The sequence below is a fragment of the Bos javanicus genome, chromosome 19 (genome assembly GCF_032452875.1).
Source record: "Bos javanicus breed banteng chromosome 19, ARS-OSU_banteng_1.0, whole genome shotgun sequence".
NCBI lineage: Eukaryota > Metazoa > Chordata > Mammalia > Artiodactyla > Bovidae > Bos > Bos javanicus.
Window position 1 is genome coordinate 36,171,414 of NC_083886.1, and position 22,684 is coordinate 36,194,097.

The 22,684-nt window shown below is 55.3% G+C and overlaps 1 protein-coding gene and 1 long non-coding RNA gene across 11 annotated transcripts in view; one reads left to right on the forward strand and one right to left on the reverse strand.

Moving 5' to 3' along the window:
• Positions 1-1,008: 1,008 nt before the first annotated feature.
• LOC133232183 (uncharacterized) lies at positions 1,009-20,893 on the reverse strand. Its single transcript, XR_009731333.1, has 2 exons — positions 19,311-20,893; positions 1,009-17,384 (listed from the first exon to the last, which is right to left on the reverse strand). It is a non-coding gene; the product is annotated as an uncharacterized LOC133232183 (long non-coding RNA).
• PEMT (phosphatidylethanolamine N-methyltransferase) overlaps positions 15,679-22,684 on the forward strand; it is a 35,794-nt gene continuing 28,788 nt past the window's right edge. For 2 of the 10 annotated variants that reach the window (XM_061391267.1, XM_061391270.1), the window contains exons 1-2: positions 16,561-16,782; positions 20,846-20,941. In XM_061391267.1, coding sequence (XP_061247251.1) covers positions 16,624-16,782; positions 20,846-20,941 — 255 coding nt within the window. In that variant the 5' untranslated portion in view covers positions 16,561-16,623. Of the gene's footprint in view, positions 15,794-16,224; positions 16,365-16,549; positions 16,783-17,377; positions 18,106-20,845; positions 20,942-22,684 lie in introns of those variants that run through there. The other 8 variants (XM_061391259.1, XM_061391258.1, XM_061391263.1 and 5 more) reach the window with 8 other exon arrangements.

Here is a 22,684-nt window from a genome sequence, read left to right on the forward strand (position 1 = left end):
TGTGGACAAGTGGCAGCCCAGGTGTCTGATCGCGGCCGTTGTGGTCACCCCTCCCCTTCTGAGCCACAGTTTCCTCTGCAAACATAGCACATTGTGAAAGGCAATCTCACCCGCTATTTCACATATTCATTCAGCATGTGTGTATTGAGGGCTGACTCTGCATCAGGCCCTGGGGACTCAGCAATCCCAGGTCCTCTCCTGGGCATCTTCAGTCCAAGGAGAGGTGGACAGACCAAGTCAGCTAACGAGTGCTCAGTGCGATGGGGGTGATGCGGGCAGGGTTTCCAGCAGTGGCCCGAGGAAGGAGGGACAGGCACGCAGAGGGAACGGCAAGTGCAAAGGCCCTGAGGCAGGGCTGCTGTACTGGAGCATCGTGGGCTCCAGTCTGAGGGGCTGTCAGGTCACAGGTGGTGATGGGAGCGGGGAGAGCGACCAGCGCTGTCCACAGGACTGGGCAGGCCAGGGCTTGGATGCCAGGCCGGGAGAAGGGGTTTAGTCAAGGCTAAAGAAGCCTGGACAGGTCTTCACGTTGGTAAGGCCCAGTGAGCCTGGGGGCTGGTATGGAAGATGAATGGCAAGGGGGGGTGGGCAAGAGGTCAGTGACGAAAGGTGTTGGTGGCAGACTGCTCAGGGTGACTCTGCTCTGACCCCTCTGCACTCTCTGTTCTCCTAGATGAAGTCAGAACCCTCCCAACTCGGTGAGAAGACAAATAACCCAGCTGAGATGAGCAAAGGTCTGAGTAGATGGCTTCCCAAAAAAGAGGTTCAGTGGGAACCATGCCTACCACAGCTGCCAACACGGCCACGAGGGAAAACGGGTAACACCAAGTTCCGGTGAGGATCCAGGGCTCGGGTGGCGGGGGCGCTCACACGTGGCTGCGGGAACGTGAAATGTGCAGTCACTCTGGAGAACAGTCTGGCAGCTCCTTATACAGTTAAATATACACTCCCCATACGATCCAGCCTTTCCGCTCCTAGGTGTTTACCCGAGAGAAATGAAAACATATGTCCGCACATATGCTTGTGGCAGTTTTACTCATAATTGCCCCAAACTGAAAACAACCCAAATGTTCGTCAACTGGTGAACGGACGTGCCAAACGTGACACATCCATACAATGAAATATTATTCAGCAATAAAAAGGAATGAACTGTGGTGCAAACAGAGCTGTCTGTGAGCCTGGAACGCACTATGCCGGGTGGAAGGAGCCAGATCTTGAGGCTGGAGACGGTGTGATTCTATTCACATGACGTTCTGGGAGCATGGAGATGGCAGGGACAGAGAACAAAACAGGGCCTGGGCGTGGGGGAAGGCCAACTTTTAATGCAAGAGACCCAGGTTCCATCCCTGGGTTGGGAAGATCCCCCAGAGGAGGGCATGGCAACCCACTCCAGTATTCTTGGCTGGAAAATCCCCATGGTCAGAGCCTGGCGGGCTACAGTCCATGGGGCTGCAGAGTCAGACCCAAATAAGCAGCTAAGCACAGCACACAACATAGATGCATGCACTAAAAACCGGTGAATTTAGCTGTATGTCATTACACTGTACGGATCTGGTCACAAAGGCTGATGCTGACCACTTCCTACCATTTGCTAGAGCCAGGAGGAGGTCCAGAGACACAGGCTTGGCCGCCGGGGCCTCAATCTGGCTCCGCAAGCAGAGCCATTTCTCAGTAAATGTTTGATCAACTGCTTAGGAAATGATTCCGTCCTCAAACTGAGGGTCCTTGCTCTCAACGCCTGAGGATCAGCTGATCAACCGATCAGACAAGTTGGGTGTGCCGAGAAGTTGTGTGTGTGTTGTCTGTGTGTGTGTGTGAGTGCACGAGTGTGCATGAGGCAGTGTTCCATGTGGACTTGCAGACTGTGGCGTGTGGCCATCACAGGGGATCTGGCTCACTCCCAGCACCAGGCAAGGTGGCATGGACACCCCACTTGCTTTGATGTCAGGGTGGCAGGAGACTAGCTCTGGTCAACGAAACGTGAACAGAAGTGAGGACACCACCTTCAGGAAGCAGCTTCAAGAACAGGATTGCAGTTCCCTTTTCCCTCTGCCCAGAGCCTCCCATCCTCACCAGGACAGAGTCCCATCAGCCTGGGCCCCGGGGTGACTCTGATGAGGGGTGTCTCCCAGCCCCTCGGGTCAGATGTGCAGCCTGAGCGACAAGTCATCTCCTTTTCCTCCTTTCTGCCTATCTCATCCTCTTGACAGTGCCTTTCACAGAGCAGAGGTTTTAAATTTCAGTGAGGCCCAGCTCATCGATTCTTTCTCTGATTGACCATGACTTGGTGATGTATTTAAAAAGTCATTGCTCAGGACTTCCCAAGCAGTCCAGTGGTTAAGATTCCATGCTTTCATTGCAAGAGGTGAGGGTTCGATCCCTGGTCAGGAAACGAAGATCCTACATGCCTCCCAGTGCAGCAAAAAAAAAAAAAAAAAAAGTCATTGCTCAGTCTTTGTTCTTTTAAGGCTTAAAAGTCACTGAGATCTCGGGGCTGCCTGCTATCACAGCACAGCCTCACCTGTCCTAACTAACACAGCAATTAGAACTGAATTGTCAAATTGTCACCTGGCTTACAGAGTCAGGCTCCAGAATGGACTGTCCAGCTCTGCTATGACCCGGACAGTGGGGAACCAGGGACCCTCTTGCCACTACAGCAGCCCCCCAACACTCACAAGCCTGGACCCTGGAGACTGGGTGGCAGCAGCGGCAGCAGCAAATGCCCCTACCCTAAGGCAGGAAGGAGCCTCTTCCTCACTCTCCTTCCTGGTCTCGGGGCTCAGTGCATTGTATGGTCGGGGCAATTTCTAATCTGGAACCTAGCTGCATGGGATCAGGAGCAGGGAGGTGGAGAAGGAGGCAGGAACGGTGCCAAGGGCCCCTTGACTCTGGCCCACTGTGGGGGTGGGGAGGAGGGTAGCGCTACCAACAGAAGAGGCAGAGAATGAGGCTGGGGGTGACTGGTGGGAGGGAAGAACAGCCTGAGTGGGCAGGGGGCAAAAGCAAGAGGGAGTCAAGAGGAAGGGCCGGCTGAGGGTTGGCTCTGGAGAGGGAGGCTCTGGGGAGAGGTGGGGGGTTGGGAGATGATCCTGGCTGTGGAGGTTCAGCAGTGCCCACTCCCCCAAATTCATGTTCCCCTAGTCCCCCAGATGTGACCTCCTGTGGAAACAGGGTCTTTGCAGCTGTAATCAGGTAAGGATCTCAAGGTGAAATTGCCGTGGATTTAGGCGTGAATCCAATGACTGGGGGCCTCAGAAGGGGAAGAGGGGACACAGAGACACTTGGAAGGCCATGGTCACTGTCACTCCCGGTCACAGTCAGTCAGCGACCGCAGGGAACAGGGGCTGCCTGCCTGCATGACAGGGCTGAGGGACACTGAAGACTTCTCCCAGCATCCTGGCTTCCGGGCCTGGGGATTCCTGAAAGGGAACAGAACCAAGTCCAGACTGAGGGTTAAGGGCTACCACACGAGCCCAGCAGTCCCAGAGATGCTGTGTCCACTTGCTGGCTATTTACAGGTTTGCTGACCTGCCTGTGACTGATTCTCCATGCCGGGCCTCTGGGAGTGAAAGCGGGCAGGACCCCGGGCATCACTGGGCTGGCCAGGGAAAGAAGGCACGTGGCTGCCTCTGTATCTCCTCAGTGACAGGCCTGCTGGTCGTCAGCACTGAGGTGGGGAGAGGGCTGCATGGGGCCCACTGGTCAGAGGCACCCCGAGCTTGAAGGGCCTACCCAGACTGGGACCTTGGGTGGTGTCCGCGAGGGGCAGAACCCCAGGAAGCCTCGTCAGGAAGAAGGTAAAGAGGAACCAACCAGACAGTGTTGGTGACCAGGGCGAGGCAAAGGCACGGGAACCGTTCCCCACGCCCGCCACCGCCACCCGGCGGCCAGTGCCGAGCATGCTCCAGCTGTCCACCAGGTGGCGCTGCAACCCTGGCAATGACTCCCTCAGTTTCCAAAGCGCTGCTGACGCCCGGGTTCCACTTGCAGCCCTCATGTCTGCTCTCCCAAGCCGAGCTCACCTTCTAGCGGAGAAGGCTTGGCAACCAGCCCAGGGTGAGCCACCAGGAGGCTGCAGAGTCGGGAAATGGGCCCGCCCGCCTGGACGCTGAGCTTTGGCGCTGCCTGGGGCTCAGGATCTGATGCTGAACGCCTGGCCAGCATACCCCGCCGGCCTCAGCTTGCTCCCAGCGTTTCTGGGGGCGGCGGCCACCTCCCACAGAAGTCACTGCTCTGGAGCCCTCATCTTGGAGTCTGCCTCCAAGGACACCCAGCCTGAGCCCCATGTGGGCCAGGGCAATTGCATCGTGGCCCGGTGGGGGTAGGGAATGGGTAGGGGGTCTGCAGCAGCTGCAGGACAAGCACTTGGTGTTGATCTGGGGACAGAGGTGGACACGGCCCGAGGGCTCACCTGCCCGGGGCAGTCTCTAGTCACGGCCAAGGGGGCCGATGGTGGTAGTGCAAGGACCCTAGGGTGTGATCCTCTCGGCACCTCATGGCATTGCCCAGTTCTCCTGCCTGTGAGATAGCCAGGGCTGCCCCTCTGCCTCCTGCAAACCTGGCCCCCAGATCCTCACTTGGACCACCCCCAGGTGTGAGTGAGCAGATATGCTTACCTTCTAGTCGATACACATCCCACAGAAAGGACCTGAGAGTGGACGGCACACCTCCCGGTGAGCACTGTGCGTGTCCTCCTCCTCCCAGCCATAAAGGTGTGTTTAAACACTTCTTTTGTTTCTGTGAGGTCAGCCCAGAGCTGGAGCTTGTCGTCATGGTGGTTTGGAGGGGTCAGCTGTGGCGTGGGTGATAACAGCACAGCGATGGGTGGGAACGAACTGGTCAGGTTCATAAACCAGCCGCTGGGTGTTGTGCTCACATGTCACCTGGACCACCATCTCAACAATCACACGAGGAGGGAACTCCTATCACCACTGGATCGATGCGGAAACCAAGGCTTAGGGGGATTTGCTCTGGTCACACAGCTCAAGGGCTCACTTCCTGCCAGCTTTGTTCTGAGAAGTTTACCTGTGTTGATATTAATACACAGTTTTCCCAGTGAGCCTAGGAGGTAGGTGGTGCTATCATCCCATTTTACAGATGAGGATACCGAGGCACAGGGCTCACGTACAGCCAGGGAACAACAAGCTGGGGGACCACAGAGCTCACATCTTCACCCCGACAGCCTTGGTGTCCTGTCTGTGGATCAGGGAGACGACAGAGCTTCCTGAGCTGGCTGAAGGGCCCAGTGAGGCCCTGGTGCCTGGATGAGCCTAGGTCAGCACCTGGCACACAGTAGGTGCCCTGCCCCCAGCCGCTGTCGTTACCCTGGCCTCATCCCCAACCCCTCTCTCTGCTTCCCATATTTGTCTAAATGTTGTCTGCCTGGAAGCATGTCCTCCCGCCTCTGGCTATTTTTAGGTCCGTTTCTTTAGAATTCTGGATTCTACATGTAAGCCCCACAGTTATTTGTCAGGAGATGTGACAGCTGCTCAGATGGAGTAACTGGGAATGCTATGATTATTCTGCAGAATCCACTGCCCCAGCCTTCGCTGGGCAGTGACTCATGGACCATCCTTCCGTCTCCCGGGGACACAGTGCAGCTTCACCGAGTGACTGGGTGATTGCTGGAAGAGGCCTCCTGGACAGGTGTCGAGGATACACTCAAGTCTTCCTGGGAAGATGCACAGGACGGAGCTGCAGGTGGACGGGGCAGGGTAGGCAAAGAAGCCATGGACTCTCCCCTGGCTTACCCCCACAGAGCCTCAGGCCTGGGAGGAGCAAGCGTGAGGGAGAAGCGGACTTCTTAGTAGCAGCCCCAACTATAGGGCTGGAGACTGAGGCGGACACCGTTGGTCTCATTCCTAACACCTATTCCTTTTGTGCTCACAAAAAACCTTGATTAGTTTTTGATAGAGTGCTCTAAGCCAGTCATGACCATTTTGTCATCAAATTTCCCAGTTTTTCATGCTGGTCGTATGACCCAGTTCTGGCCCATCAGTCCTAAAGTGACAGTATGCTGGAGACATTTCTGGGAAAGCATTTGCTTACCTGATGAAAAGAGGTGCAGCTACCGCAGCCCTTGACCTTTCCTTTACCTTTGGCTTGCCTGGAACCCAAGTGTGATGACTAGAGTTATGGCAGCCATCTTGTGACTGTGAGGTCAAAGCATAAGGCTGAGAGGTCAACTGTATTAGGGATAGTGGAGTCAAGATTCCTATGCTAGCAACTTCCTGTTTCTAGTTGTGTTGTGGGGATAAAAGAACTTCCTATCCATTTGTTTGCTTCTGTTGGTTGTAATTTTGTATTTTGCAATTAAATGTGTTCCTCCTGATACAGACATGAAGGCCAGGTGGGCAGCTCTGAGGCCCATCTGTGCTCAGAGGTCCACAAACAGCTCCTGGGATGACCCTGAGCTAAGGCCTCTGCTGGACTTTGGTGAGGTGGAGTGATTCAGACCCACCCAGACTCACCCCTCAGGGTGTCATGGGCCACCAAAAGAGACAAGTTGTGTAACTGATCTGAACTGTTCCCAGTTTTCGGGGGCAGGAAATCCCTTTTCTTTTGGAAATCAGATTTAACTCTACCTTTGTGCTCACGTGCCAGGGTTGGAAGACCTGCCCAAGAGTGTGATGGGGGTGGGGTTCTCAGGGTCAAAGCGGGGCCCTAAAGCTTCAGCTGAAAAAGCCCAGGGACCTGGCCCTGCACACGAGGCCTGTGCAGATCCAGTGAATGTCTGGTCCGGGTCTGGGCCTGGTTTACACCAGCATCTCAGGGGCTCCCTGCATGGATGGGAGTGGAGGGCAGGAAGCCGCACAGGGTTGCCCTGGGTGGGCCTGCACGGGCCAGACAGAAGGCAAGTGGGGTACCATCTCCTCTTTCTCCTCTGCTGGGAGGCGATCACGTGCCCCCGCCCCTGTGCCCCTGTGCCCTGGCTGCACCTGCATCTCCCAGTGAGTACCCACAGGACCCAGGACTGCCCTCGCCCTACCCACACCTGGACAGACATCTGCCCGCGTTGGAAACTTCCTCGACCCCCTGGCTCTGGGCCCGGACCTCGCGTTGTAGGAGGCTGAGCAGCGTCCAGCCTCGGTGTCCATGCCACACCTCCCAGCTGTGGCAACCACGGACATCTCCAGACTGTGCCCAGTGTCCCCTGACTGAGAAACCTGGACTTGCAGAGGGTGGAACTTTGGAGAGAGAAGGCAGCTGCCTCCTCCTCCCTGGTGGGGGTGCAATGCGGGGGGTCAGGGCTGGGGTACTCTCCCTGCGCCTACAACAGGAGTAGGAACACCAGGATGGCAGTTCATTTCCCAGAAAGTCATAGATAACACAGTAACTGAATGAGATCAGCATTGCGATGGTGTCTCCAAAGGGCTGGAGGTGTCGCAAAGGCAGGGCCAAGGGCTCAGCTCCCGGGGACTTCACTTAGGTCTGAAGGCTGGGGAGTTTGGGGGGAGGGGGGACTTGGTGGGTTTGCAGGGACAGCAGGTGCATTCTGGGAGCTGGAGGTGATTTGGTGTGGGTGGAGCCAGCATGCGTACTGGGGAGCCACCCCTCCAGGAAGCCCCCTGCTCCCTGGGTCTGGTCTCCTCCTCTCTGTCCCCGCTGTCTCCTCCAGGTCCACCCTGTGAAGCCTGCTTACCCTCAAAGCCTGGTCCTTTGTCCACTGTGTCCTAGGCCCTCGCATACAGTAGGTGCTCAGAAAACTGAATGAACGAGTGAATGAACCAGTGAATGAAGGACGCCACTCATGGCGGGTCGCCTGTGCCGCCCTGTGAGGCCTGGGTTTCTGTCTGAGCGGTCGGGAGCCACTGCAGGGCTCTGAACAAGGGCCACCTGCTGTCGGCGGAGGATGCTTTGGAAATGGGGGAGGGAGGCTGGGAGGCCAGCCACTTCCATTGTGCAGGTGGGAGGTGATGAGACCTGAGCCCCAGAGGAAGTTTCACGAGGTGAGGACTGATTCCTTGTGGTGGTGTTGGCGGGGGGTGGGGGGGTGGGTGAGGAGCAGAGGTCGCTGGGTGGGGGACCAGGGAGTAGAGAGGGCTGGGGGTGAGGTGCTGGAAGATACCACTCTACCCAAGGTGAGGAGCTCGGCAGGTGGGAGGAGTCTGGAAGAGAAATCTAATGAGAAATGGAAAATCAGGAGTCAGTCATGTGTAGTGACTGGCAGAAAAAAGCACGTATATAATTCTATTTTAAGAGATACTGTAGCTATTTCTGTGTTCACAGGAAGCGGCAGCGGCACTGATGCTTAGAGGAAGGGCAGCTCTTGGCTGGGAAACACTTTCAAGAGCCCCGGATTGGGTGGAAGACCTTGGGTTTTCCTGGAAGCAACCTCCCAGGGGAAGGACTGATGCTGGAGCTGAAACTCCAATACTTTGGCCACCTGATGCAAAGAACTGACTCATTGGAAAAGACTCTGATTCTGGAAAAGTTTGCAGGCAGGAGGACAAGAGGATGACAGAGGATGAGATGGTTGGATAGCATCACCGACTCAATGGACATGAGTTTGAGCAAGCTCCAAGAGTTGGTGATGGGCAGGAAAGCCTGGTGTGTTGCAGTCCATGGGGTCGCAAAGAGTTGGACACAACTGAATGACTGAACTGAACTGAACTGAACGTCCCAGGGGAAGTCGTGCTCTATCCTCCCTGGATATGGGGGAGAGGGGCAGCCTGCACAGCAGGGGCTCGTGTCCGGCGATGGAAGCTGAGATGTCCCGCCTTCTGTTTTAAGACTCCGATGTGTGATTACCCCTTACCTTGGAACTCGATAATAGGAAGGCAAATAACTCAGTTAAAAATGGGCAATGGAGCTGAACAGACGTGTCTGCAGAGGAGATGTACAGACGGCCAGTAGGGCAGGAAGAGATGCTCAGAGCTTTAGACATCAGGGAAACACAAACCAAAACCACACTGAGGCACTGCCTCACCCCTGTGAGAACGGCAGTCATCACAAAACCAGGGAGCCGGCACGGAAGATGTGGAGAAACTGGAACCCTTGAGTGCTGCGGCTGGGAACGTGAAGTGGTTCAGCAGCTGCAGGAAATGGTCTGGAAGCCCCTCAAAGAGCTAAATACAGAGTTGCCACGTGACTCAGCAATTTCCTTGCTGGAGCACATCCAGGAGAAATAAGTGTCCATTAGAAAACACCTCTGCATGAATGTCCACAGCAGCCCTGTTCACAGCCCCGGCGTCCATCAGCAAGTGATCAGAAACATGTGTCCAGCCGCACGGTGGGATGTCTGTCGTTCAGCTATGAAAAGGACTGAAGTACAGACACCTGCCACCATGTGCATGAAGCTCACAAACATGGCACTCAGTGGAAGAAGCCAGACGTAAAAGGTCTCCTGTCGCCTGGTGCTGTTTGTATGAAATGTCCAGGACAGGCAACCCACCGGAGACAGAATACAGACCAGAGGTTGCAGGGGTAGAAGCAGGCCGGGGAGTGACTGCCAACGGCTTCCCTGAGGATGCCAAGGATGTTCTGGAAAGAGAGGTGATGACGGTCACACAACACATGAAGGTGCTGCTGCTGCTGCTGCTAAGTCGCTTCGGTCGTGTCTGACCCTGTGCGACCCCACAGACGGCAGCCCACCAGGCTCCGCCTTCCCTGGGATTCTCCAGGCAAGAACACTGGAGTGGGTTGCCATTTCCTTCTCCAATGCATGAAAGTGAAAAGTGAAAGTGAAGTCCCTCAGTCATGTCCGACCCTCAGCGACCCCATGGACTGCAGCCCTCCAGGCTCCTCCGTCCATGGGATTCTCCAGGCAAGAGTACTGGAGTGGGGTGCCATTGCCCTCTCCGGATGAAGGTGCTAGAGCCACCTAACTGTACACTGTTTTTTTAATATATATTTCTATTCCATTATGGTTTGTCACAGGATATCAAATATAGTTCCTATGCTATATAATAGGACCTTGTTGTTTATCCATCCTATACATACTGTTAATAGTTTGCATCTGGAAGTAGTGTTATTTTATTCATTTTTAAAATTTTTTGGCCGTGCCACGTGGCTTGTGAGATCCTATTTCCCGACCAGGGATCAAAAGCACATTTGAAAGTTCAGAGTCGCATGCACACTTTAACATGGTTGAAATGATTGCTTTTATATCAGTACAAAACCATTTTTTAAGTATATGGGAACTGTCTGTACCTTCTGCTCAAATCTTCTCCAAACCTAAAAGGACTCTGAAAAATAAAGTCTGTTTAAAAAAGCAGAACGGAACATGAAGTGGCCATGAGCAGGGTGCACTCCTGTGGCTCTGTGCCCCACGGTGCCACCTGCAGGCCTCTGGGTGCCGGGACACTGCCCGTCCACTCAGGGTCATCAATGCTGGAGGAGCCTCCCCAGTGCCCCAGCTCACCCTGTCTTCTTCCTGAGCTTCCCATGGTCAGCAGAAGTCATCTGCCTGGAGCCAGATAAAGGGCTCCCGCCTTTGACCCTCATGAGAAGCTCATGAGGACCTGGGGCCTGGGGAGGCCAGGACATCCTCCTGGGATCAGTCAGCAGGTGAGTGCAGAGCTCATGTGCCTGGTCCCTGCAGGGCAGGAGGGTGCTGCTGTCAGGTCAGCTCCCAGCCTCTGGACAGCAGTGCTCTGAACCCTCCCATCTCTCCGGAGGAGATGCCTGTGCCCAGAGGTCAAGCTCGAGCAGTGGGCAGGGCAGCTGGATGCAGGCTCGGAGGACACAGCACTGAGAAGACACTCTGGCCCCGACACCACCAGACAAAACCCACTCGAGGGCCGGTCTACATAGTAGGACAGTGGGTGGAATGCTGACAGGGCTTCGGTGTTAGCCGTGCTCTGGATCAACCATAAACCTGATTCTGACATGACTGTATCGAGGTTTCCTAGCAGAATGTTTTTGTTCTTAGGAGATATTCAGGGAAGGGTTTAGGGGTGAAGAGTCTGCTACATACGCTCAAATAGTTCATATAAAAATAACTTTATGAAGGGACTTCCCTGGCGGTCCAGAGGTTAAGATGCCATGCTTCCATTGCAGAGGGCACAGGTATGATCCCTGGTCGAGATTCACATGCCGAGCAGCACGGCCAAAAAAAAAAAAAAAATGCTGGGGAATGATAAGGGGTCAATCCAGGTGAAGGATATGGAGGTGTTTATTTCATAATTTTTGCAAATTTTTTGTGGGTTGGAAAATTCGCAAGGTAAAAACAAACTTTAATCACTTAAAAAATTACAAAGACCCAATTCATTTAATTAAAAAGTTCAAGTATTTGCTGAGATTGAAGCTCATGGGTCTTTTGGAAAGAAGGCCCAGGAGATGCGCTGGTAAATACTGCAAATTAAACAGTATTCTGATCAAAAAGAAAAGCCCATGGGAAAATGGCCAGCATCACAAATAATGGGGGGAAAAGCAGGTTAAATAAGGTACAATTATTCAACTATTAAATTAACGTAAGTGTGTTTGGAATACTAAGAGTCCATGCTGACGAGTAAGCCAGGCCCAGGCCTGTGGACGCAGCTGGACTGACTGCGTCCTCTTAACTCCTGGGGTCCCTTGCTAAGGAAACGGCCCTAAGCCAGACCCCACACTTCGAGCCAACCCTGCACACAGGCCCTGCCGAGCCTTGGCTCTGGCCAGGGGCTTCTAGCCCCTGCTCTGCCCCCTTCCTGTGCATGTGCCCTCGGGGCGGGCGGCAGGGTCTTCAGCCTGAAGACCTGCTGGTGTGCCCGTCGTCCTGAGCTCTGGGCCAGGACTGTGGGTTCCCGCACCTGATCAGCCCCTGGAGTCCCGCAGCCCTCAGAAGACCCAGTGCTCTTCCCCAGCCCCTCTCCTAGCTCCTGGAATCTGGAGTTAAACAGGAAAAGCCGCTTTTCCTAGAGTCTCCTTGCTGCCCCCGCCCCCGCACGAATCACTCCAGGTAAAGTTCTTGTTGGTCCCTGGACACCTGGCCCAGGTAGAAGCACCTGGAACTCATCACTGGGGTTTAAGTAAAATGTTTTGGTTAGTTTCCAAATGTTGGGATGTGAAAGTCACTGAGCTGTGTCCGACTCTTTGCGACCCCATGGGCTGTATATGTATACTTCATGGAATTCTCCAGGCCAGAATACTGGAGGGGGCAGCTGTCCCATTCTCTAGGGGATCTTCCCAACCCAGGGATCAAAACCAGGTCTCCAGCACTGAATAATGATTCTTTACCCACTGAGCTATCAGGGAAACTGATAGTTGTCTTCCTGTTTTCTGGCTTAATCCCACTGTTTGGGAGAATAAACCGTGTGATCACAGTTCTTCCAATTCTGCTGAGATTTGCTTTATGTTCCAGTGCTTGGTTGATTTGAGGAAATGCTCTGAGTGACCTTGATAAGATCACATGTTCTTCTGCTGATGGGAGGAGGCTCTGTGGGGACCAAACCCTATGGGGCTTTCCCTGACCTTTATGCTCCGTTACCAAGGTAAATATTTTAACCCCCACAAGATATTATTGTTCAGTTCAGTTCAGTTCAGTCGCTCAGTTGTGTCCAATTCTTTGCAACCCCATGAATCGCAGCACACCAGGCCTCCTTGTCCATCACCAGCTCCCGGAGTTCACCCAGACTCACGTCCATCGAGTCAGTGATGCCATCCAGCCATCTCATCCTCTGTCGTCCCCTTCTCCTCCTGCCCCCAATCCCTCCCAGCATCACAGTCTTTTCCAATGAGTCAACTCTTCGCATGAGGTGGCCAAAGTACTGGAGTTTCAGCTTTAGCATCATTCCTTCCAAAGAAATCCCAAGGTTGATCTCCTTCAGAATGGACTGGTTGGATCTCCTTGCAGTCCAAGGGACTCTCAAGAGTCTTCTCCAACATCACAGTTCAAAAGCATCAATTCTTCAGCGCTCAGCCTTCTTCACAGTCCAACTTTCACATCCATACATGACCACAGGAAAAACCATAGCTTTGACTAGACGAACCTTTGTTGGCAAGGTAATGTCTCTGCTTTTGAATATGCTATCTAGGTTGGTCATAATTTTCCTTCCAAGGAGTAAGCGACTTTTAATTTCATGGCTGCAGTCACCATCTGCAGTAATTTTGGAACCCAAAAAAATAAAGTCTGACACTGTTTCCCCATCTATTTCCCATGAAGTGATTGTTACAAACATCTAATATCAGATTTACTTTCTCGTGCTCTTCACTCCTTCCTGCATCCCCAGGCTCCCAGCTGGGATCCTGTTCCCTCTTTTGTCTGAAAACACCTTTTCTTTGCCTCCATTTTTGAGGGATAACTTCCCTGGACTGAAATGCACCTTTGACCGTCGTCATTCACTTGTGTCTTTGACGAGAGCTGACTGGTGCTGAGCGTGTGCAGGTGCAGGACATGCCCTTGCTCTCCAAGAAGAGGGGGACACGTGTGCATGGAGCACAGGGAGCAAGAAGGGCTGCAGAGTGGCTGTGCCTGAGCCACATGGGACCTTGGAGTGAGGATCACGCTCTGCCCTCATTCTTACAGGAGCAGTGAGGCTTTTTGGAGAAGACACAGCTTTAACTGGCCCATGATGGGGGTAGCGGCATGTGTGAAAAGGAAGCAAGAAGAGGGCAGAAACAAGATGGGTTTGAGCACTGAGTGTCTGAACCAGTGCTGGCTCCATCAGGGGGTCCCAGACTGGGCTTCCTGTGTCACCTGCTCTAGGCTGGCAGGTTCCAAGCCCGCCATTCACTCAGCTGTGTGATCATGGCACTTCCCACGTGAGTCCACTTCCCCTCCCTCTCTCTTCCCCTCCCTCCTATTCTGCAGCTCAGAGAAAACAGCACTGGGCTCTGGGCCTGCAGCTCTGCAAGAGCTCAGACTTCTTAGCTCTGGTCTTTACAGTTAGATTTCTTCTTCTGAGAGTCAGAGAAGGTTGATCAGTCACTTGCTGGAGGCCACACAGACAGGATCCTTCACCTTCCCCATTCCACAGATGGGGTCTGTGAGGCCCAGGGAGATAGTTTCCAAGGATGCTCCAGACTTGGGAGTGGCTGAATGATTCATTCACTCATTGTTTCCTGAGTGCCTGCTTCGTGCGTGGAATTAGGAAAGAGCCAGGTGCCAGGGAGAGTTGTGTAGGAACAGACAAAACCCTGCCCTCTGGAAGCTCATCTTCTCCTGGGTAGGGGGGAGGGGGGACTGACACTATACAGAATAAATAAGTAAACTAAGTCCAACTCTTTGCGACCCCACGGACTGCAGTGCACTAGGCTTCCTGTCCTCCACTGTCTCTTGGAGTTTGCTCAAACTAATGTCCATTGGGCTTCCCTGGTGGCTCAGACAGTAAAGAATCCACATGCAATGCGGGAGATCTGAGTTCGATCCCTGGGTTGGGAAGATCCCCTGGAGGAGGACGTGGCAACCCACTCCAGTATTCTTGCCTAGAGAATCCCCATGGACAGAGGAGCCTGGTGGGCTGCAGTCCATGGTGTCACAAAGAGTCCGACACGACTGAACCGTTAAGCACAACATGCATTAAGTTGGTGATGCCATTCAACATCTCATCCTTTGTCGTCCCCTTCTCCTCTTGCTCTCAATCAGACTGATTCCATGAACAGAATGGAGACTCAAGAGTAGGGAATGGTTTAGGCTTTACCCAAGGCCACCCGTTAAGCAAATGTTAGCTTTAGTAATAAAAGGAGCCAGGTGCTCAGATGCAGGGCTGCTGGGGGAAGGGACAGTTGGAAGAAATGGCCATTAGCTTTGATCCTCTACCAGCAAAGGTCAAACTCCTGGCCAGAGAGGTCATCTGGAGACGTTTGCCCTGGAGCCTGTGACGGTAGCTGCTCATGATAAACAGCTCTGGATATGTGGAGAGGTATCTAGGGGTAAAGAGAGACAACCCCGGGGTCGGGCTGGGGGAGAAAGGAGCTATTTGTTAAAGCTCCAGAAACAGGGACTTTGGGTCGGAATCTGGAACAAATATTTTGTCCACAGAGAAGCACGCTGCCTCAGAAGTGACTTCTCTGTTTGCCAGGGATGTGGGAGGAAGCATAGCCCCTGAGAGAAGTCAGCCTGGGTGGCTTCCCTGCAAGCTCAGACTGGGGCGTTTCAAAGGGCCAGGCCGGACTTCTGGCCCCAGATACCTTCAGCAGGATGTTCCTGACCTGAACAGTTCCGATCCACCGACCACACTGGAAGCTGAGTCTGGTTTCTGAGTTTTGGAGTGCTCCTTTCTAGGAGGGGTGGAGGAGTGGATTCAGCTGGTTGTATCAGCTGTGCTGTGATCTCTGACATTTTCTTTGTTCCCACATAAACCAAGCGCACAAAAACTAATTTTCCTGGCTTAATAAAAGAACAAGGTGGGGGCGGGGGAAGGAACGGCCACGTGGGGAGAAAACTGGGGCTCGGGTGAAATGGACTGTGGTGGGTAGGGAGTGCCCCCTGGGGGCTCTCCCCCTTGGTGAGCTCCCCAGAATCGGCTCTGGTTCTGGCAGGCCCTGCCTGGACACCCTGCACGAGGTGGTCAGTGGGCAAACCAGCCCTTCAGCACCTGCTGTGCACCCAGCCCAGCGGTGGCCAGTGGTTCTCAAGCACTTTCCAGGAGTCAGGTCCTGTGCTGTGGGTTTTACCAACAGGTACCTCACTTGTGCTTCTGAGGAACTGACAGCTGCCCACAACCACGGAGTTGGTGTGTGCACCAGTGCCAGCGTCCTTCCTGTATCATGGTGGGCCTGCCTCTGCCCCATCCCAGGGGTGTTGTGGAAGTTGCACATGATTGGGCACACGGTGGCAGCTCACAAATGCCCTGGCCTGGCAGGTGCGGGGTGGAGGGGAAGCAAGGGAGAGAGGCGTGGGCTGGAATCAGATGGCTTGCCAGGCTCCCAGGTATGTGGCAACTAGCTACAAAGAGGGCTCTCTTGGGACCCAACCAGCCAGTAACCCACCTACTTTTCAAAGCCTGTTCCCTCCCACTGTCTCCCCCACCACTACTCCAGCCTTTCCAGGATTTCTGAAGGACCCCTCCTGTCTCCTAGCACCTGCACAGGTGAGTCCCTTCCTACCCCCCAAATCTGCATGTCTGGCACCTTCTCCAGCGCTATGGCCTCCCTCGGGTCCTTCCCTGAGCATTCCAGGGCAGTGCCCCCTCACCTCCCCGTTTTGCATCCCAGCTTGCAACCATTCATTGCTGCTCGGCTGTCATACCCCAGGGGACAGTGAGGGCAGCCCCGGTGAGTGTTCGAGGGCCACTGGAGGAGGGTCGCCGACTGGAAGCGGGAGGTGAGGGGCGTTCCCACCCCTCAACACTCCCCCTCGCGCCACAGTCGGCCCCCGGGAGGGACTAGGGGCTGAGTCGGCCAAAGTCCAGCTCCTCAGGGGCTAGGCAGCACGCTACTTAAACTTACGACCCGCCGCTGGCGGCCTCCAGCCAGACGACGGCCAAGAACAGGAACGCCAGGTCAGTTGGCTGACCGAGTGGGTAGCCAGGGGCTGGGGGTTGGGGGCCGGCAAGCAAGATCCCCGCGGCTGCGTGGCAGCCTCGGGACCGGCCAGCGCCGCCGCGCACGGCCCTGGGACTTGTAGTTCTCGGCTCCGCGAGAGGCTAGCGCGAGCCTGGGAGCTCGGCGCTGCGCAGGGACAGGGACTACATTTCCCAGAAGGCCGGAGAAGCAGGGTCACGGCGAAAGGACCCCGGCCGGCGGCGCTTCTCGGGCCCGATGGGGCCGGTTCTGGGTGTCGGGGGCTTCCTCGAGGCCCGAGCGCGATCCCTGCAAGGCAATCCGCGGCCAACGAGTCCGGGCCGGGCGGGGCCCGTGCGCAGCTCGGTGGCTGCGCCGGACTGCTGCGGAGGCCTTGGCAACCTAGACTTCAGGAAGGTACCCGGCGCGGGGCGGGAGGGGTGTCGCGGGCGGGGCCTCTTCCTACGCCGGGGGGCGGGACCGCCGTTACCAGGCAACGGGGGCGGGGCGCCGGGGCGGTGTCTAGGGCCCCGCGCCTGGGCGCGTACACCTGTGTACCCCCGGGATCTCGAGGCTCCGGGAGGGCGGCGCCCGGAGCCGAGGCCAGAGGACTGGCCTCCTCCCCGGTGGACTAGCGGGGAGTTCGGGGCCTGCCGAGCCCCGCGCGGGCCGGGCCGGGATGGACTGGGCGGACCCGGTGCTGGAGACCCTCTGGCCCCCGGCCCCCTCCCTCGGAGCCGCCTCTGAGACAAGACATACACGTTTCCGGAATCTGCCACTCCTGGTGGAGCCCCAAATAGGTCTCTGCTCGAGGCCACCATTTGTGGTCCATTCGTTGGTACCGCTGGTCTTGAGCGAGAGCAGGTGTCCATCGAAGAAAAACGCACAACCTGAGGGTTGCGAGTTATGTTCTGTTGAGGGTCTTCTTGCGGACTGGAGCCCGGGAAAGAGCCTCTTAGTAGCTCTGAGAGACTGTTCCAGAGAGGTTAGGGAGGAACCAGGATATATAGAAGTTTTTGCTGGAAAAACAAAACCCCAAAACATGTGGTGGAACATCAAAAGATTACTGGTAATCATGTGCGCGCACACACACAAGAAACAAACATCTCTTTCATGATTTTAGCGCATTTCTGAATCTGGGATGATGCAAGAGTCTGGGTCCTTGAAATTATTCCTTAGATCTCATCCTGTCTGGGGCCAATCTCCTGTTTTTCTCCATCCTAAACCCCCTCAGGGCACACCTGGGCTGGCAGCAGTGGCCAGTGGCCTGATGGGGGCAACTTTTGTTGCTTACTGGAATGGCAGGTGACATTCTTTGTGGGCTCTCACTGACTTTTCACTCTAGTGAGCCTGGAAACCTAAAATTCTCTCCTGGAGATAAAATTGGACCATGTTTTAGAGACTGGCTGGTGGGGAGGGGGACTGCGATCCCAAGATAGCTCATCCCCTACCTAAGAAGGTGACCTCTGATCTGAGCTCTGACAGATAAGCCAGGGGGTCAGGTTCTCTGGTGGAGGGCTGGCAGAGCCAAGGCCGTGAGGAGGTGGATTTGTTCCGGAACAAAGAGAAGCCTCACGTCTGTCCCCAGGAAGTGCTGGACAGCCCAAGGGGATGGGAGGAAAGCAGAGGAGGGGAGGAAGACTTATTATTTCAGAGAACTTTCCGTGAAGTGCTGGGTCACTCTGTGTGCCTTGGGCGGTTCAGAGCGAGCTCTCCGGTGTAATGGGCACCCAGATCCAGGTGAATGTCACCAGCTGCCCTGGGAGGACGAATGTTCCTGATGGCGTTAGAGGTCTTGAAACCCACGAGGTCCATGGCGTGCCGTGCTTTCTATCCTAGCAGATCTCAGATGAGAAGGGCAGAGATCTTGGAATGCCAGAGGGGACCCTCGGGATTGCCCAGCCTGGGGTGGCTACTTCACGGATGAGAACTCCAGGTGGAAGGATGGGCACCGTTGACTAGAGGTGGGGAGACCTTCAGGGCTTTGGGCAGTGGAGCCCCTGCAAGGTTAAGGTCTGAGCAAGGCCTGGCAGTGGGGGAGGAGGAGACTTCCTGGGTGTGTGCAGGCAGGTCTCTTCTGCTATTTCTCCCTTCCCTCTGGGGCTGTGCAGTGGGACTGATCTGGGAGCTTTCAGGAGATGGGTCAGGGTGACCCTCTCTGGCTAACATTCCGTTTTCCACCCCTGCCCATGTTGGTACAGTTAAGCTTCCTGTTGCCAACAACATTCCACGTTGTCTATTTGTGCCGCTTGGCAGCCCTCCTCCCTCCTCTGTCAGAATCTCTGGTTTGGAGAGATATTGTCCCCGGGATGGTTTCTTTGCATCCGACACATCTGAGCTGCAGGCTGGCAGCGAGCTGACCCAGCCCCATCCGATGGCCAGGGCAGGGGTGGTGGTCATGGTGAAAATCCAAACTCCTCTAGTATCCACAGTTTAATAACTAAGAAAAAATCAGTGAAGTTACTTTTAATAGTATATTTGACCCAATACATAAAAAAATGTCGTTCTGTCATGCACCACCGCACGATCCCAGCAGCTACACACCTGCTGATGTGGGTGCAGTGCCCTTGACAAGTAGCTCCTGGGCCTGCTCCAGTGGGTTCGGAATCAGGACTTTGTTTTTAGCTTAGAAAGTAGCCCCCCACCACTGCCACCCCCTGGGCTGAGGACTGTCCCTGCTGCAGCCTCATTGACCAAGGCCCTCTCTACCCTGAACTTGGCTCGGCTCCTCCTTGGCTCAGCAGCCGCGTGAAGCCTGCTGACTGGTGGGAGATGGAGCCAGACAGAAGGGCTCCGATGGTGCCCCATGGTGCCAGCTTCTTGGGGAGCTTGGGTTGCCAGGGCACAGTCGGGGACTCCGCTTATGCCCATTTCCAGGTGGTTCCCCAGCCCTTGTCCCTTGTGAGCATGGGTGGTATAGGTGTCCAAAGGGCCCCTTCAGTTACCTGCTTTGTAAGATGAGAGCTCTGTCAGCTGTGAAGTTCAGGTGACCACACTGAGGGTGGGTGGTCTTCAGAAGGCAAGGTTCAGGCTGCGTCCAGGCCATGCTTGGGGGCCGGGCCTCTTGGGCTGCACAGTCCCTGTATGTGACTGCTCTGTGACCATTTGGGAGGCAAATCCCAGGGGTGCGGGGCATGTCGGAGCTGCCTTCCAGGGTGAAATGTTTGCCTACTACACAGAGTTGTTTTTCAAATTCTCTTGGCGTTATCACATTGGTCAGAATAAACATCAGGCCATTTCTTTGGACAACTTATTCTGTTTATTCTGTGAAGTTCTCAGTGTTTTGGGGTGAGAGTCCAGACCTTTGGCAAGTCATGTCAATGTACAGAGCATTGGTTTCTCCTGCCTCTGTTGAGATGGCCGTATGGCTTTTCCTCTTCTGTCTGTCTGTGTGGATGTTGGTTGTCGCACCAGCCCCGCATTCCTGGCGTGACCCCCAACTTGGTCCTGATCTGTTCTCTTTGTATACATTACAGGCTTTGAGTTTCCATCATTTTGCTGAGGGTTTTGGAGGGCTGTGTTCATGAGGAGTATGGTTTGTAGTTTTCTTGTAGTGTCTTTGTCCGGTTATACCGTTAAAGGAATGCAAGCCTCTTAGTGGGAGCTGGGAAGTGTTCTGGGAGAGACTGTGCGGAATTGTGGTTCTTTGTTCCTTAAATGTTTGGTAGAATTCATCACTTTGCTGACAAAGGTCTGTCTAGTCAAAGCTATGGTTTTTCCAGTAGTCATGTACAGATGTGAGAGTTGGACCATAAAGAAAGCTGAGTGCTAAAGTATTGATGCTTTTGAACTGTGGTGTTGAAGAAGACTCTTGAGAGTCCCTTGGACTGCAAGGAGATCAAACCAGTCAATCGTAAAGGAAATCAGTCCTGAATATTCGTTGGAAGGACTGATGCTGAAGCTGAAACTCTAATACTTTGGCCACCTGATGCGAAGAACTGACTCATTAGAAAAGACAGGTTGCACCTGTTTCCCCCGCTTATCCCCCAGGGGAGGTGGTCACAGAGGCCCCCTCTGGTCCTTCTAGAGGGTGGGAGGGAGCCCCCAGCCCGGATTGTCTGCTGCCTGGAGACCTTCTGTGCCTGGTGCCCGATCGAGGTCATGGCTGCTTTAGTACAGAACTTTGTGGCCCTCCTTTGTGCGTCTGCGCTAGTGCGGGGCTCACAGCACTGGTTTCCTGGTAAATGTCTCCTGAGTTGCTGGGAGGCCCTGAGATGGAGGGTCCTGCTGGAGGCCGACACACTGTCTCCAGCCTGTGCCCTGCCCTCTGTGCTGAGCGGTACGTGGGTCCCGCCTGCGGTCGATGTGACTTTGACTCCTGGGCCCCTGCTGTTTGTTTGGATGTCACAATGTGACCCGGGTGCTGTTGACCCGCCACGTCTGCGTACCCCTCGCATGGCAAGCGGTATGGTCCAGCCTCTGAGCCCCTCACAGAGTGCTGCCGGGGTGCGGTAGGCGGAGCATCTCCTCTGCGTTCCAGCGCTGGGACCCTGCAGCCCGTGACCTTGGAACCGCAGGAGCTGCATCATTAGAATTACCAAGAGCAGAGGGCCAGGACTTCCACGGCTTTAGTAAGGTGGGGGGACCCTTCCCATAGCTGAGGTGGCCCAGGGCGGGGTGCAGGGTTCTGGGGGCGGCACTGGGGACCCACCTGCTCTGCTCCTGTCTGACGGGGTTTTGGAGGGAGGGCCTCCTTGGGTCACGGAGATGACAGCAGCCCGAAAAGGACCTGCCGGCCTCAGAGCCTGAAGCCAGGAGGGGCCCCTCTGCTGCCACCTGGCCTGTTCGTCATTCTCTGTTCCACACGCCCCTCTCTGGGCAACACAAATCCCCCTTCAAGGTGACCAGATGCTTCCTGGGTGACGGGGGCCCTGGGACCTGGGTAGGGGCCACGGTCCTAACGGGGGGTTGGGGGGGACCTGGCTGGATGTCGGCTTCCGGTGGCCTCAGCCAGTGTCTTTCTTCTGCTCACTTGTCTGGCCCCCTAGGGAATGTTCAGGACTTATCTTTGCCCCAGTGCCTGAACCTGGAATCTGGAATCTGGAATCTGGAAGGGCTGGTCGACCTGGCCTCTGCGAGCCCCTGGCTTGCTTGTCTCCGAGCGGGCATGACAACAGGGCTGGTGCTGCTGAGTGACTGCCCGAGGTGAGGCGCGAGCACCTACGCATCAGTAGATGCATGTTGGTCTTGCTGCAGGGGCTTAGCTGGCAGAGTCCCCCCAGAGTGGTGCCTCCTGGGGGTGCTTCATGTCTGCTGAATGTAAATACCTGAAGCCTGGCAGGAGGACCACGTCTCTCCCTGGGCCCTTTGGGGAAAGGGGGCCAGTTCCCAGTTCCCCTACTGACTTTCTTTTCTGAGGTGTAATTCATGTAGTGATGTCTGCCCAGATGGAGACTTCTCATGTACCCCTGACCACCTAGGCTCCATCACCCCAAAAGACCCCTCTGCACCCTCCAGGCAGCCACTGGACCGTATGCCGGCTTCCTCCAGCTCACTAGCCAGAGCCTGGGTGACCTCGAGCCCCTGGCCACCACCTGCACCTGCTCCCCACGTGGGCAGGCCTCACGCTTGACCCTTTGCCCTCTCTCCTTCTGGCCCTGCCAGCCCAGGGTCACTTGTGGGTCAGGAGGCACAGCTTGAGGACACAGGGCTTCTGTGGGACTGTGGGGTTTCCTATCCTTGTACAGGTGTCTGCTGGCTGGTAGTTGAAAGTGACGGGGGCTGAGGCTGTGTGAGCGGCGGGGCCTGGAGGATCTGACCCGCCGGCAACCTCTGTGAGTTTCCCCATAAAATGTGATGGGTGTCAGGGCGGACACATTGAGTCCCAGGGTTGCTGGCACAGCTGCAGGGAAGGGTTTTTGACTCACCTCTGCTGAGTGGGGCTACCTGTGGGCCCTGGCAGTGGGGGGCATTGGTGTCCCCATGGACACGGTCGCCAGGCTTGAGGCTCCGGATTCTTCCGGTTGAGAGGAACTCCTTAAAACGGCATCTGCTGACAGTGACACCCTTGTCTGCAGAAATGCCACAGAAGCTCCCATGGGAGTTGTCGCTGTCATAAACATGTTGAGAAGCACGTTTTCTCTTCTGGCCCTAAGCTGGACATGGTGATTCAGAGGACAGGCCAGGGCTGGGGGCCATTAGTGGGAAGTATGGTTCACGGAGTTGATGAATGTGATCGAATATGGCTCAGATCAGAGCTCAGACTCTCAGTATGTCCCTGGGCTCTTCATGCACATGGCTGGTCCTCGCCCCCCCACCCCGAGCTCCGCCCCCCTGGGGACGGGAGACTGACCCGCCTTGAGTGGGTTCCACCCCTGGG